The sequence below is a fragment of the Sabethes cyaneus genome, chromosome 3, assembly GCF_943734655.1.
Source record: "Sabethes cyaneus chromosome 3, idSabCyanKW18_F2, whole genome shotgun sequence".
Taxonomy (NCBI): Eukaryota; Metazoa; Arthropoda; class Insecta; order Diptera; family Culicidae; genus Sabethes; species Sabethes cyaneus.
In genome coordinates this window covers 72,723,375-72,739,138 of record NC_071355.1, presented here as the reverse complement: position 1 = coordinate 72,739,138, position 15,764 = coordinate 72,723,375, and the positions used below count along the sequence as shown (strand labels likewise).

The 15,764-nt window shown below is 41.1% G+C and overlaps 1 protein-coding gene across 1 annotated transcript; it reads left to right on the top strand.

Moving 5' to 3' along the window:
* Window positions 1–331: 331 nt before the first annotated feature.
* LOC128742948 (6-phosphogluconate dehydrogenase, decarboxylating) lies at window positions 332–14,038 on the top strand. The gene is made up of 5 exons (XM_053839448.1): window positions 332–513; window positions 11,214–11,322; window positions 11,431–11,545; window positions 12,597–12,841; window positions 12,908–14,038. Exons 1-5 carry the CDS (start codon window positions 503–505, stop codon window positions 13,874–13,876), a joined length of 1,449 nt encoding a protein of 482 aa, XP_053695423.1. The 5' UTR covers window positions 332–502; the 3' UTR covers window positions 13,877–14,038.
* Window positions 14,039–15,764: the final 1,726 nt, after the last annotated feature.

Sequence of the window (15,764 nt, the reverse complement as noted above, 5' to 3'; positions counted from 1 at the left end):
CTACTGGAGCGACCGACTTGCCCCTGATAGGATAGGCGTTACTATTTTCAACCAATGAACCAAAGAAGTCGTGGCATACAATACTATAAGATCAAAAAATGTCTTTTTATGCGGATTGACGAACTGAACAGTTCGTTCATAACCATGTGATCTGTTGGTATAGGAGCAAAACATTATCCACTACCCTGCGGTCGAACAACTATTTGATTGTGTGTATACTAGTATTGAATCTCGCGATTCGAAATGGTTCGCGACGTTCATCGTACGACTTAGCCAGACAGTCTTCGTTCGATATTGCTCCGGCTTGCAAGTGATCTTTTGTTTATAACCACGTGTTAATTATTTTTCTTGTCAAATAAGCAGTTATTCATTCCAATTTAGTTTGTCTTATCATCAACCGATCGATCGATTTTTTTCGTTTTATACCGACTGTAGTGTTTAGTGTTTATAAATTATAATTTTCTCCAGATTCCTTTATCATAGTGGTCGATATATCTGCAGCATGAGCACTCCGTAAGTACATTGAGCAGCCGATCGCGAAGTACCCTCGAGCCTAGAGTAATCTAATTGGCTGGCTGCGTTCGGCGGTCCGATATTTGCCAGTCACCTCCAAAGTACCCTTGAACTAGTCCTCATGGTTGTCGTGGTTACATAGCAGTCATCGAGAGCCTACCTCAGATTGCTTTCGCTTACACCGATTCCTGCAAAATAATACACCATGGTTGAGTGTTTGTCGTCATCAATATGAGTTTGCACGAAGTTATCAGTTGCTTAGCGCATCGAAAAGCGCAAACATGATATGTCATTGTATGTATTGTTTCGCTAGCTGAGTGGATTGTTTTTGCTGATTCTTGCTATGTGATTTCTATGAGTTTTTTGTTCGATTGTAGCAAATAAAAACTTTTTGGTTTGGCGAATTTTTCACTCGGAAATTGGGCTCCAAGGAAGTCGATATGTACTCACTGAACTTTCTATAAAGATAATTTTGGATTTGGCCAAATGTAGCGGTCAACATGGAAACGCAGGTTAAATATTAAAATTAGGTTAAAAGGTTGGCAGAGAATAGGGTAACTGTGGGTTCCCAGAAAAACAGTGAAAATCGGTTTCAAATCAACCAAATTACCTTTGCCTAGGAGCATTTTAAGCAGTTTGAGACATTATGCGCTGATCATATGACTGTGAAAAAATTGAAAAAGTCAAATATTTGCTGAAATGTGACCCCGATGGTAATTTCCATTAGCAGTAAATACCCTATTAATATTTGTTTACTTTTCGATATCCTGAGGATCTGTCGAAAATTGCAAATATTTTTATCAGCTCGCATTGCACATGTTGCCAAAAAATTGCCTTATCTAAACGCACTTTAATGCATTCAATCTTTAGTTGGCTTGTGCAAGAACACCTAGTTTCCCTAAAATTAAGGGAGCATAGTAAGGTAACCAACGTATTTTGAACCCCATCAGCAGTTGTATACATAATTCATCGGTTAAAGTTCATTTAAAAAATACTTTATGTTGTCTGTTTAAATAGAGCCAAAGTGTCTTCATCAAAGCCGGAGAGGGAGTATTTTTTTGCCAAACTTTAAAAAAAAATGTATAAGGTACCCCGGGGCAAGTGGGAATACGGGGTAAGTGGGAACGGAGCTCATAACTCTCTTCAACTTCATTTTCTCCAACTGAACCTTTCTAGAAGTGAAAGATACAACTCAAACGCATGTATTAAAATTATAGATTATTTATAACAGGCATTTCAAACAACAAAATTAGACTTTAAATTTGAGCGTTATTTTCAATTTGCGTTGTAAGTTTGACGCACCTTTCTAGAAATGATATTTTGGCCACAAGCTTTACGTAAAAGTACATGTTTTTCTGGCAGTAGATAAACATAACGACTGTATTAACAAATTATAGCCGAAAACTAGTTGTTTAATTTTAAAAATGGCATTAAAAAAATGGGTTGAAATAAGGTCGGCACTTCGAAGCACCCGGGGCAAGTGGGACCTATTAAAAATAAAGTGTTTCAGCACAAAACTTCCTGTTTTAATACATTTTTTAGATGTACTACCAAACATTTTCAGTTCAATTACATAATATTTGTATCAGTAAAGCTTTAAAATAAAACCGAAAAGGACTAAACCAAGTGGCCCCAAAAAAGAAACCCACATGCACAGCTTATGAGGGAACAAACAGTTTGGTCACATTTTGGTTACACCTAAACGATGTTAATTGAATTTGGAAAGGCAAATTAGACATAATTAAACAAATCTGCAACTGGAATTGAAACAATAAAGTGTTGTGGTTATTCAAACGTAACTATCTCTTATGAGTGGCTCTACCGAATTGGGCATGGTAGAACAAACAGATCATAATCGTATTTTCGAGCTATTAAACAATGATTAATCCTAAATTACGTCTCGCAAGAATTGGATACAACGACAAATTCAACTACATTTCATTACAATAATGCTTTACAGCGTAATTGCTCACGATCTGTGTTTTATATAAATTATAAAGTCGCCCGTTGTGATCTGATTTTGTTACGCTATTTTTGGATGAACCCTTCGTACAAATATTGTTTTTGATTGCTTCTTGCAATGCTTTAGCATTTCTGTATACTAACTTACACAATTTATTATTATTTCATGCTTTTTACTCAAATTTGAATATAGGTCCCACTTGCCCCGGTAAATGGGGGCCCCATCGCCATAATTTTGAAAATTCTCCTCCAGATTCATTTCATGTAAATTTATAGGCCTTTTTCGTAATTATTCCTTCGAAGTGATACCACTGAAGAGTTTCTGTGCTGAAAGAATTTTGAAATAATCATAGGTATAGAAAACACAGTGGAATAAACCCAAACTATGCATTTTTAGGTCCCACTTGCCCCGGTGTACCTTATGCCCCTTAGGTGGATTTCAAAAAAAGTTCTTATCAGAAGTTGCCTTTAACGAAAAATGAGTCGTCATTGATTCTGTAAATTTCAAAAGCAGCATTTTTGTTTGAAATTTTGCTCATGGAAATATACTCTGTGTTCAGATTGGCAAGAAGAATGCAGTGAATATATTTCTAAAAATAGAATTCTTATTTCGAGCTTAAAAACTGCTTCCGAATTGGACTTTCATTTCCCCTTAAAGGCATACAACAACTTTGCCTATATTAACTTAGCATTTTATTTACTTCGCTCTTAAAGTGCTGATGATCGCGTTATCCATCTTTTGTTTTCCTGTGTGGACTCATCACTGCGACCAGTATAGTTGATCTATTGTGATATCGCCCGGGTGTTTGCTGTATAACCTGCACTGCATTTCTTTTTGCTATAATCGCTATTGAATGAGCGATATGCTTATTAAATTTTATGCGTGCTTGTGTGTATTGGGATTTACCCTTCCTTCAAAGTTTGATCTACCTTAACCACCTATTCCTCACTGCCAGTACTATCCCATATTATAGCCGTCCCTGGCGAGGACTCTAACTCTAACAGAGTCAATAGGATGTTAGAGTCAATAGGATCATAGCACTAGCCCCGCAATTGTTCTGTACTATGTATAACAACTAGCTGCGAAGAGTGTCGTATAAAAACATAATGGATAAGGGAAAGTAGCACCAAGACTTTGCTCTGCTTTGATAGCAATTAAAAATATGAAAGCTAATATGATAACGAACTGTGATGCGAAATAGTTAATTTACTATTAAAATGATGATAGTAAGTGGACTATTATTTTGTTAATAATATTTTGTTGTAAAAATTATACTCAGAGTGTTTAGTGGTGGAACCTTTATTTCTCATTTATAACTAAATGAGTTACAACATCTACGAGATCTACCAGGAATTTTCCCTTGTGACACTCGGCCTCTTCCAGTCGAGATACGAACAGACGACGACTAGCTTGTTAGACTTGCATCGTACACACTTAAAAAAAGTGCCGAAGTCAGCAAAATTTTGCCGAGATTTGGACAGCCGAGCGTTCGGTAAAATTTTTTATGATGCCAAACGTTAGTAAAGATCCGTAAACGTCGATTTGCAAAACTGAAATTTTTGCCGAACGCTCGGCTGTCCAAATCTCGGCAAATTTTGCTGAGTTTTTTAAGTGTGTAGGCCTCGAGGCCAACTGGGTAGGATTGGGCAAAATTGCCGAAAGTATCGATAAATGAATATCAATATCAAATCCGCAGCTTTATCGATACTGTCGACATATCGTTCGTGAAGCGTCGATATTAGATTTATCGATACTATTTAAAGCGGCATTCTGGGATTAGGAAATGCTACACAAAAAAGGATTCATAAAAATTTATCAATAAAAAACATGTTGAGCAAAGAGACTGCCCCCAAAACACGCACGCAACACATCACTCGCTCCAGCCTCCAGTGCAGCTCTATTTCGGACTCGTGCACCACCTGTCACAGCTGTTCGCGCCCGACTGAATCGTACGCTACACCGGAATACACAAAAATATGACGGGTTGTACTCTCGACACATCTGGATGACCTGCCGAAGAGTAAAAATTTGATCCGTAGTAGCACGGGCCTCCATCAGGCCCCCTGGTAATACCCTACGAACTCTCCTGCCACCGGGGATAGACGACGTAACAAAATCTGGGAGAGCACCCTGTTGGTGGCTTTGACCAGCGTTTTGCTGCAGTAATTACAGCAGTCTATCCAATCGCCCTTTCTGTAGATGGGACAAACCACACCATCAATTTACTCGTTCGGCAGCCTTCTTCCAAACCCCTGAAAGCATCCAGTGAGGTGCGTTGCTGGCGGCTCTTGGCTATTCCTGCAGAGTTCCGCCGGGAGTTGCTCCTTTCCGGTTCTAGCTCTTCTTGATCTCTATCCCACCACTGCCACTTTCACCGCTATTATGGTGGAAAGTCTTTGTTAATGCCGTCAACGCCCAATACTACTCTCTGTGCTCTTTGGTCAGTTGCTGAAAATCGCGTGTCGTATACACTTACACTTACGTCGTAAGTATCGATGAAATATATCGAAATATCGGCCTGCGAGTGTCGATATCGCGGGTATCGATATGGTTTCGCCCAATAATAACTGGGAGGCCAATTGACGACCAACATTTGAAAAGGGGCGGATAAGCCAACTGTCAAACAGACCGAGCGAGAGTAATTTTTTGCTGGAGCAGCATAGGAAAATGAACTCTCACTCGTTCTGTTTGCCAGTTGGCTTATCCGCCCCTTTCAAATGTTGGTCGACAATTGCTATCATATTTCTAGATAAAATTAAGAAAAGGGCGAATGTCGCAAATGTAAACAAAACGAGTGAGAGTTATTTTTTGCTGGACCAGCATAGGAAAATAAACCCTCACTCGGCTTGTTTACGCTTGCGACATTCGCTCTTTTGTTAATTCTATCTTCATTTATGAAATAATTGCAAATGTTGAAAATTAGTCTTTAACACAATGTATTACAAATCAGATGAAACCATATTTATTTATTATTTATTTATTATTATTAATCAACGGGCTCGATTTGGCCCCAATGATTGTCAGGTTAACATAAAAATAGTCAAGTCGAATTGAGTAAGATTCTATCAAACGTATACAAACAGATTTTAAAATAACTGTATCTTCGAGGTTTACCTCTCCCGAAAAAAGCGAATGAAACTGCCCTGTAGTATCCGTCGTGGCAGATGAAAGTCGAATAACGACGATACTTGATTAAAGACCCGCTGTAGACCGCCGATAGCGCCGTTCATACTGTAGTTAGTGCGACGAGGTGGCAATCTTAACATTGCATTGTTCCGCAACGCTCGTGGTTGAACATTTATGTTAATTTGTTCCAGCAGCGCGGGGCAGTCAATTCTCCCTTGTAAGCTATCCGCGATAAACAGTGCTCTGGAGCTAGCCCGACGAACACGGAGAGGTTCTAGATCGATCAGTTGACAGCGGCTTTCATAGCTGGGAAGACGGAACGGGTTTCTCCAAGGCAATTTTCTCAAGGCGAATCCAAGAAATCGACGCTGAACGGACTCGATTCTTTCAGCGCTGTTGTTGTAGTTAGGGTTCCAAACAGACGAACAGTATTCCAGAACTGACCGCACCAGCGAACAGTATAGCGATTTGAGGTAGTATATGTCAGAAAAAGTTTTCGCGATCCTAAAGATAAAGCCTAAGGACCTTGAGGCTTTAGCGACAACATACGAGATATGATGCTTGTGCGTTAACTGCGAATCTAAGACAACGCCCAAGTCTTTAATATGCGAAACACGTTCAATTACTGTGCCCTCGAGCGTATAACGAAACAGGATCGGATCTTTCTTACGGGAAAATGTGATTGCTGAGCACTTCTCCGGGGTCACTATCATACAGTTCACGTCGCACCAAGTGGCAAAGGCCTCGAGTTGATTTTGAAGAAAGTGACAGTCGTCAGTCGAGCGGATCCGGATGTACATTTTAAGATCATCTGCATACGAGAGTCGTGGGCCCTTAATGACCAAATTAACGTCGTTGAAATAGAGCAGAAAAATCAGAGGACCTAGATGGCTTCCTTGAGGTATACCTGATGAGGCTGGATAGCTATCGGATCGACAATCTCCAACGGCAACCACCAGCTGTCGGTCAGTGAGATACGACTGAAACCATTGCAAAAGGTTACCGCTAACACCCAGTCTATGTAGTTTGGCAATTGTGATGGCGTGGTTTATCTTGTCAAAGGCTGCCGACAGGTCTGTGTACAAAACATCTGTTTGCGCTCGTTGTGCCATACCCTCCGTTATGTATGATGTAAGACACAGCAGATTAGTAGTGGTAGAACGCTGGAATGTGAAGCCATGTTGATCAGCACTTAGATATTGCTTACAGTGGGAAAGCAGAGGTTCCATGACCACCAGCTCGAATAGTTTCGAGACTGCGCTCAACGATGTGATGCCTCGATAGTTGTCTACATCTCGTTTACTTCCTTTTTTGTGTACAGGGAACATATGTGCAAATTTCCAACACGACGGGAAAATCCCACTGGAAATGGACATTCGAAATAAACGAAGCAACGGTGTCAGTAAGCAGTCTATGTGTCTCTTCAGGAATACGGAAGGTAGTCCATCGGGTCCAGGGTTAAAGGACAACTTGAGCATGTTCGCAGCCTTTGAAATCATCTCGACATTGATGTCGATGGCACCCAGCGTTTGACCATATATTGGAACGTTGTTGGCTGCTAGGGCAATACGGTCCGCGCTCAATACCTCGTTGGAGAAAACACTTGCAAACTTCCTGGAAAAGAAACGGCATGTATCCTGAGGAGTGGCAGCAACTTCCCCGTTGTATTCCATTGATGATGGGAGCCCGGACTCTTTGCGTTGCTCGTTTACGTAATTCCAGAAAGACTTCGGGTGATGCTTCAATCTTCGTTGAATACTGCGTTGATACTGCGAAAAGCATTGGCGACTGACTTGCCTGTATAAATTGTTTATCCTCGTATAGTGGAGTTTTAGTGAAAGCGTACGAAATTTCGTGAATCGTCTTAATGCTGCTCTTTTGTATGACTTCAGCCTGCGTAGCTCATTCGTGTGCCAAGAGGGATGAGATGTACTGCGGAGACTACTTTTGGGTACGTGTCGATCAATAGCATATATCAGGACATGAGTGAAGGTCTGCGCAGCGGCTTCGACGTCATCGGGATCTAGTGTGTTTGCCCAGTCAATACTAGACAACAAATCATTGATGCTTTGTTGGTCAGCTTTACGGAAATTATATGAGATAGCAACTGGACATTCATCGAAGTCCTGAAGGAGTTTATCTTCTATACAGACGATCAGAGGAGGATGGTGTGGAACTCTCTTGATTAACGGACATGGAGCCGCTGAGATGAATGGGGCCTTGTCCTGTGCGCTCACGAAGCAGAGGTCTAACGAACGGTTGTTCTCGTTGACGACATGATTAACTTGATGAAGCATTGCAGCACTATAGTTGTCAAGAAGATTAATTGCACCGGCATGGATCGTAGAATTTTCAGAATCAGGGTAGAGGAAACCGCTATGGGCAGGTTTCCACGATATATCTGGCAAATTGAAGTCGCCCAAAATAACTATCTCATCGAGCGGCGTAGCGTCCCTCATAACTGAGTAAACTGACTGGCAATGAGCGTCAATTAGATCGTTGTCCCGGACACGATCAGGTGGGATGTATAAGGCACACAAAAAGAGGAAGCGATCACTCAGCTTGATGGCCGTCCAAACCTGTTCTACGCAGTTCCATGAGTCCTTCTCAATTGCTCTTGCTTTCAATCCACGTCGAACAGCTATCAGAGCACCACCGCCAGTGGATTTGCGGCTGTTGTTAGGGTTTCGATCGCAACGGAAAACTTCGTACTCGGAACCAAAGACTTGCATGGAAATCGTCTGAGAATTAAGCCACGTTTCGCAAATGACAATAATATCATAGCAGCAATCCGATACGACTAGTCGGTAGTCTTCAATATCGGAATTCATTCCACCGGCGTTTTGATAGAAGACTAGGACATCTTGTTTGCGACTTGGGGTCGGAGTACCATTTTCCTCGATAATTACAAATGTGTCGGAAGAATGCTGTCCATTAGCGGAGCTGGAGGAGCCCCCGTCGCCGTCGTTAGGCTGCGTTATCCTCGCCTCAGTAGAAGGCCGGGCTGAGACGGAGCTGTCTACGCTGACATAAACGTTGCCCGTAGTGCTGTGAATTGGATTGACATCAGACAGCGAATGAACTGATTCTCGAGTATACTTGCCAGAGGAAGCAAGTTGGAAGACTCCTGTTCCACATCTAGCCACAGTTCCGGGACGACTTAGCTGAATACTTGCGGGAAACGGCAGGACTGGGTTAGAGGAACCAGGAGTTTCCAAAATGCAATCTGATGAGCGTCCCGGAGATGAACAAAGGTAACTCGGGCGGTGAAACGGGTGTTTAGCATCGATGAAGTTGTTCGGTTGCGGGTGAGAAGTGTACGGTAAACCATCGTCGCAAGAATCGTTACTACGAACGGGCAAACTTTCAAAAAACGAAGATGTACTGGAATTATGCTGGTACTTGCCCAAGGAAGCAAGTTGGAAACCCCCATCACCATCACCGGCACCGAGCACAGGAATGGAACGGCTCTGATGGCAGGAACTAATTGCATGATCGAAGTTTAGGCAGCGCTCGACTGTGACGGGCAGGCTGAGGGTTTCCATCATGCTATCTACAGTGCGTTCCGTTGTTGAAGTTGAGCTGGTGATACGATTAGAGGGTGGCGCAACTATTGCAGAGTCGTTGTTGCAATATCTTGAGGGCTGGTCCGCGGCATCCATAGTGCTGAGAACACGGCATGGGTCGGCATATCAACGTCTGTTTAGAATCAGATATTGATTAGAAGAAATTCAGTTATATTTTGTTATTTTATCAACTAACCGACGCTAATTTATAACAACGCTTGCTAAAATAGTCTAGGGCCAGGTAGCCTGGCCTGTTATAATTTTATCAGGTCCTTCTCATCGACATGCATTAACACAGTTTTCCTGACAAATTGACGCGACTAATTAGAGCTACACTGGGCCTATATGTTATGTTTCGTACACATCTCGGGTACACTCTTGAGTCTTTTCGAGACGCGGGGGGTTGAGACTTACTGACGGCTTGTCCTGTATGCTTTCCAACATCGCTCGTGAGCGGGTGATCCAAAGAGCGGGCAACGAAACAAAAGGTCTCAGACTTTGCCGATGACTTTGATATCATAGCCACGAACTTTGCGATGCTGGAGGTAATTGGACTAAAACTATTTATCGAAGACCAAATACAGAAATGGCAGAGGCTCAAAGGGTCGAACGCGTCCTCCCATGAACGGGTCGTGTAGTGACACTGGTGACCATGGACAACATTAGTAAGTAGATTTAGCGGAGCATTCAAGCTGGAAATCGGGCCTACTCGGCCTTCGCAAAATGTTACGATCAAGGAGCATACGCCTCCGTGCGAAACAGATATTGTACAAAAACCCCATTAGACCGGTGGTTCCTTATGGACCCGAAGCTGTGACGCTGATCACAGAGAATGTAGACACCCTTGCCGTGTTCTAGCGGAAGGTTCAGCGGACGACATTTGGCATATAAAAAATCGAAATCGGAGAGTGACAGAGACGAATAAATCGCAAGCCGCGGGCTACCGCTTGGAGAAATTCGTACATCTGGCGAAAGTCGGTAGACTGCGGTGGACCGACAAAACAATCGGCAGTAGTGCATGCACTTCCAAAACTCCGGAACACCCATAAGGCTCATCATCAAACTTTAGCATATAAGGCCAAACATTCTATCTATTTGACCTAACATTTAAATTAGAAGAAATCACTTCTTCGGCAATAGACGTCTTTCATTAACATTAGCCATCTTGCAAACCGACTCAACATTCGACAGTCATTTTTGCTTTACCAGCATCATTCAACACAAACTCAGGCACTAGAACAATTTATCACAGCCATCATAGGTTTTGTCTTAACGAATCTACTCACGGTTATAACACTGTGTGTGCCTAACTTTCTTTTTTGATATGAATTGATGGTGATGGCCCTTCTCATTCTGATAAAATACTGATTACTGATATTCGGAAAACTTTGCATTTAGTTTACTTTTATTTATTTCATTCAATTGGCTTTCTGAACTTAGACATAGTCTGATAAACAAAATTTCTCCAATCGACTCTCGGTTGTGGGTTTTCGCTCTCCAATTCCTTGGACACCTTACACTCACCACCAGATCCTGCTCTACCTAATCATTTAAATTTAAATGGATTTAAAACAAACTTCGGATGGTAACTGTCCGGTACTCTTGCAACATGTCCTACCCATCATATCTGTGCAGCTCTATAGCCACCTTTTGAAAGCTGGGTTCGCCGTAAAGCTGCGATTAGGTATTGGTTGCTAATTTTTGGCATATAAAAACTTAGCTTTACTGACAAACCAAATCGAACCATAGAGAAACCATGTGGGCTTTTGAGTTCATAGTTTATTCGTTGGAAATCTGTGTCTCGATTAATTGACTACCCAACAAACATTTTTGTTTAATAGTAGCTTATTCAACCGTTGTACAGCTAATTATCGAGTAGCAAACGCCTGATAAGCTGTTATACAACAAAAATGTTTGTTGGGTACGAAAGCAGGAATGCTTTAACGTGCAGCGTAAATATAGAATTCCAATTTTCAAACGGATGGCCAGTACTGTTTGATCTCTACTATAGTTATTATTGTTTTATTTTGTTTTCTATCCAACAGAAAAGCCGACATCGCCCTTATCGGCTTGGCCGTTATGGGACAAAACCTGATCCTCAACATGGACTCCAAGGGTTTTGTGGTATGCGCCTATAATCGTACCGTGGATAAGGTCAGTAAATTCATATTCAGCAATGTGCCTAACAACAGTGTTACTCAAATATGTGTTGATAATAAGGGAAAATATTTTAAATATATTATGTTTGTGCTTCTTTAACAGGTGAAACATTTCCTGGAAAATGAAGCCAAGGGAACCAAAATCATCGGAGCAACTTCGTTGCAGGATATGGTTGATAAGCTGAAGAAGCCACGCAAGATCATGATGCTTGTAAAAGGTCAGTTTTAATTGTCGTGTAAGTTATATTAACATATCAATTGTTGAATGCAAAAAAATATTATTAAAATTATTAAAAAAAAATTATAAAAACTGTTGTAAATCACGAATGTTTGAAAACAATTTTCAACTGATTGGTCATTTTTATAATAACTTTGCATTAGAAAACTAAATTCTTCGTCTAAATAGAACAATTACGAAATAATTATGAACTCCAACATTAAGGAAGAATACAGAACTTTCAACTCAATCGCGGAAAAAATATAGTGCTTTACTAGTAACTTATGCATTATTACAATGCAATCCTCATGCATTTGAATCAAATTAATCGTGCAGCTGCCGAAAAAATAGTCAATCTAGATTGCACATTTTAAACAATCAATATAATAAATGTCATCAAAACTAAAGTTTGTATTTGTCTGTTAGCTACGAGCTGATACTGTTTACCTTTAACAAGCCAAAGCTCGCGAATTAAGCCGCATCATGCGCAAAATAACAGGCTTGGCTTGCGCGCGAAGGCGAAACTAGGGCAAGCGAAAGTCAAAGGCTCCTCGCTGCGTTGGGTCGCCACTTGCGTAACAGGTTGTAAAGTCAGTACCTACCCACCAGACCGATTGGCGTTTATCGCCTTTGCTCGCGTGATACAAAAACATCACTTGACAGCGGACCGACAACGAATCACGACCGAGCATTGATCTTGAGTTGAGACTCGATCGCGCCATGAGGCAATACCTACTCCGGAAGATTAAATCAATTGTTAAGTCCCTATGTACATGTTCGCTAGAATTGACAACTAAAGGACACGCAATGGCGTTGGTGAAACCAGATTGTAGTTGCAGGTTGATTTCCTAGCAAAGTAAAATGTTATCCCCTGGAAACGCTCGTGACTTTACAGTCACTTTTAACTTGAAACTGTCTTTCAAACGCATACGCGTAACATGTAGGTTACGCTCTACTGTAGGTTTGCAGTAGAGCGTGTAGCGATCACGTGGTTGTAATAAATGATATTATATAAACGAATAATTAATTAACCACCCCGTCTCTGTTTGCAGCCGGCAGTGCGGTGGACGACTTTATCCATCAATTGCTTCCGTTGATCGAGAAGGGTGACGTCATTATCGATGGTGGCAACTCTGAACATCAGGACTCAACCCGCCGATATGAGGAACTGAAAGCGAAGGGCATCTTGTATGTCGGTTCCGGTGTTAGCGGTGGAGAGGAAGGTGCCCGTTATGGACCCTCTCTAATGCCTGGTGGTCATCCGGACGCGTGGCCGTTGATCAAGGACATTTTTCAGGTGAGTTTATTGGCCACCTTACAATTTTACAACAACTGTGTAGTCTATGAAAAATATTTCTTGTAGTCTATTTGCGCCAAAACAGAAGGGGATCCTTGCTGCGAATGGGTTGGTGAAGGTGGTGCTGGACACTTCGTCAAAATGGTCCACAACGGTATCGAGTACGGAGACATGCAGCTGATTTGCGAAGCATACAATATAATGCTGGAGCTAGGGATGAATCAGAAAGAAATGGCTCAGGAGTTTGACGAGTGGAATAAGGGAGTTTTGGATTCATTCCTGATTGAGATCACCCGTGATATTCTTAACTACAAGGATGAGAAAGGTTATCTACTCGAACGTATTCGAGATACGGCTGGACAAAAAGGAACCGGCAAGTGGACAGCGATTGCCGCTTTGCACCACGGTGTTCCAGTAACACTAATCGGGGAGGCAGTATTTTCTCGTTGCTTGTCGGCATTGAAAGAGGAGCGAGTCAAGGCTAGCCAGCAGTTGGTGGGACCGAATGTAATACCATCCGTTGCCGATAGAAAAGAATTCATGGTTCACGTTCGTAATGCTCTATATTGTGCTAAGATTGTTTCCTACGCTCAAGGCTTTATGTTGTTGCGAGAAGCGGCCAACGAGTACAAGTGGAATCTCAATTATGGAGGAATTGCACTTATGTGGCGTGGAGGCTGTATCATCCGTAGCGTCTTCCTCGGTAATATTCGTGATGCTTTCGTACGTAACCCTAAGCTATCCAATTTGTTGCTGGATAACTTCTTCAAGCATGCCATTGCAAGGAACCAACAATCGTGGCGTGAAGTTGTTAGTCAGGCTGTTTTGTGGGGAGTTCCGGTACCCGCTATGTCCGCTGCTCTTGCATTCTTCGATGGATACCGTGCGGAACGATTGCCAGCCAATCTGTTGCAGGCGCAGCGTGACTACTTTGGTGCCCACACATACGAACTACTTGGCAAAGAAGGCAAGTTTGTGCATACCAATTGGACCGGAAAGGGTGGCAACGTGTCGGCGAGTACCTATTTGGTTTAGTTATCAATGGGGAAGTAATCATCGGTAATTATCACACCACATTTCCGGTTGTGTCGATTCGGATGTTTTCTGCAAGCAAGACGAACTTTTCGCACGCATCGTTATTTATTGTTGCTCATTTTCTAGGTTTCAAAATTAAGTAATTTGTAATTAAAACGGTTGTCTAGGAATTCTTTGTTTCAAGCGTTTTTATATCTGTGGGAAAATATCACACACGAATACGTATGGTTCGATCACTTTGACACAATTTTGATTCATTTGACAGTACTCTCTCAGCCGAGCAAAATTTGATGAAGTTATGGGGTGACTCGTGCCTTGCTGTATCAAGAAATCCTCGCCATTGTACTGTAGACTACACTCCCTCCACAATTATGGATCACCCACAATTATGGATCACTTTTGTGTTTCAAGTTAAATAACTCAGTTAAATAAACTGTTTGAAGGAATGAAGCATTTTTGCAACAAAATATACCCTATTAACTAACTTTTAACACATAAAACATCCTTTAAATCCCTACATTGATGCTTTTTCAATGCGCGTACAAAGTTGTTATCGAGAATCTATCAAAATGTCTGTCGTTTTTTCAATCAGCATAAGCAGTACGTTCTTCATTCATAAGGTTTCTATGTGGCATAATCACCAATTTTCGAGCAAAAAATGACTCGTACATAAAGATCAAGCTAAGTTCTTTACGATTCAGCGAAATATTGCTGGTTGCCAATGATTTTCCTGTAAAAATAAGTAATTTTCAAAGTGATCCATAATAGTGACCAAAACAAGGTAATTTTTCACAATTATGGATCACTTTGATTCCAATGTAATTTTCACAAATTCAAACAGTTTAGCACCTATTACAAACATTTTTAAAGCAGAATCGAAAGTTGCACAGAGCTGAGTTTTTGGAAAATGCTGTTTCTGAATTACGCAGGACAGGAAGCTACGTAAGGCAGTAAAACGCTATGATGGTACATATGCAACGGTTCATCGCAAAAGTTAAGCGGTTCATCGCAAAAGTTGATGTTAGCTCTCATGCAACGATCTAAAACGTTAATTTTTTCCTTAACTTTTTAAGTGTTTGAATTTACTGGTGCTTCAAGCTTTCGGTCAAAAATTCCCTTCTATGTTTATATTTCACTTTTTCGGTTTATTGTCGCCTTTCCACTATTTCATACATCGCATCATAGCAGCGATGAAATTAAACTCTTGCATCGATTAACTTTTCCGAGATCCACTGTACCTACACACTTAATAAAAAGTGCCGAAGTCAGCAAAATTTTGCCGAGATTTGGACAGCCGAGCGTTCGTTAAAATTTTTTATGATGCCAAACGTTAGTAAAGATCCGTAAACGTCGATTTGCAAAACTGAAATTTTTGCCGAACGCTCGGCTGTCCAAATTACGGCAAATTTTGCTGAGTTTTTTAAGTGTGTACATCGTTAATAACAATTCGGAAAAAAGAAAACTTCATCTTGTACTAGTCTTTTCGGAGCCAACGCAGCTGGTGAGCCTAAGACCTTTTTTCCAGGACAAAAAATCAGTCGTTAAATCGCGAAAAGCATTCCCAACGGCTGATCGGTAGGTGTCTTCGAAGAAGGATGGCAGGCATCTAAAGACAGACCAAAAGCCACACAAGGTCTTTCATACGATTTGAAACATGTTATTTTTATGTTATTACATGATTTGAATAAAGTTCATTGAGAGAATTCGCTGCAAAAAGTGTATTTTTATTTTGATCCATAATATGGTGAAAATTGTTTCATAATTGTGACCGCTTCCAAAAGTGATCCATAATTGTGTATTTGATCAGTCATAATATAAGCTTAATTTCCGTGGAAAACTTGCACTAAATGGGTTTTAATAACTGAATCAACTGAAAGATTACATATTT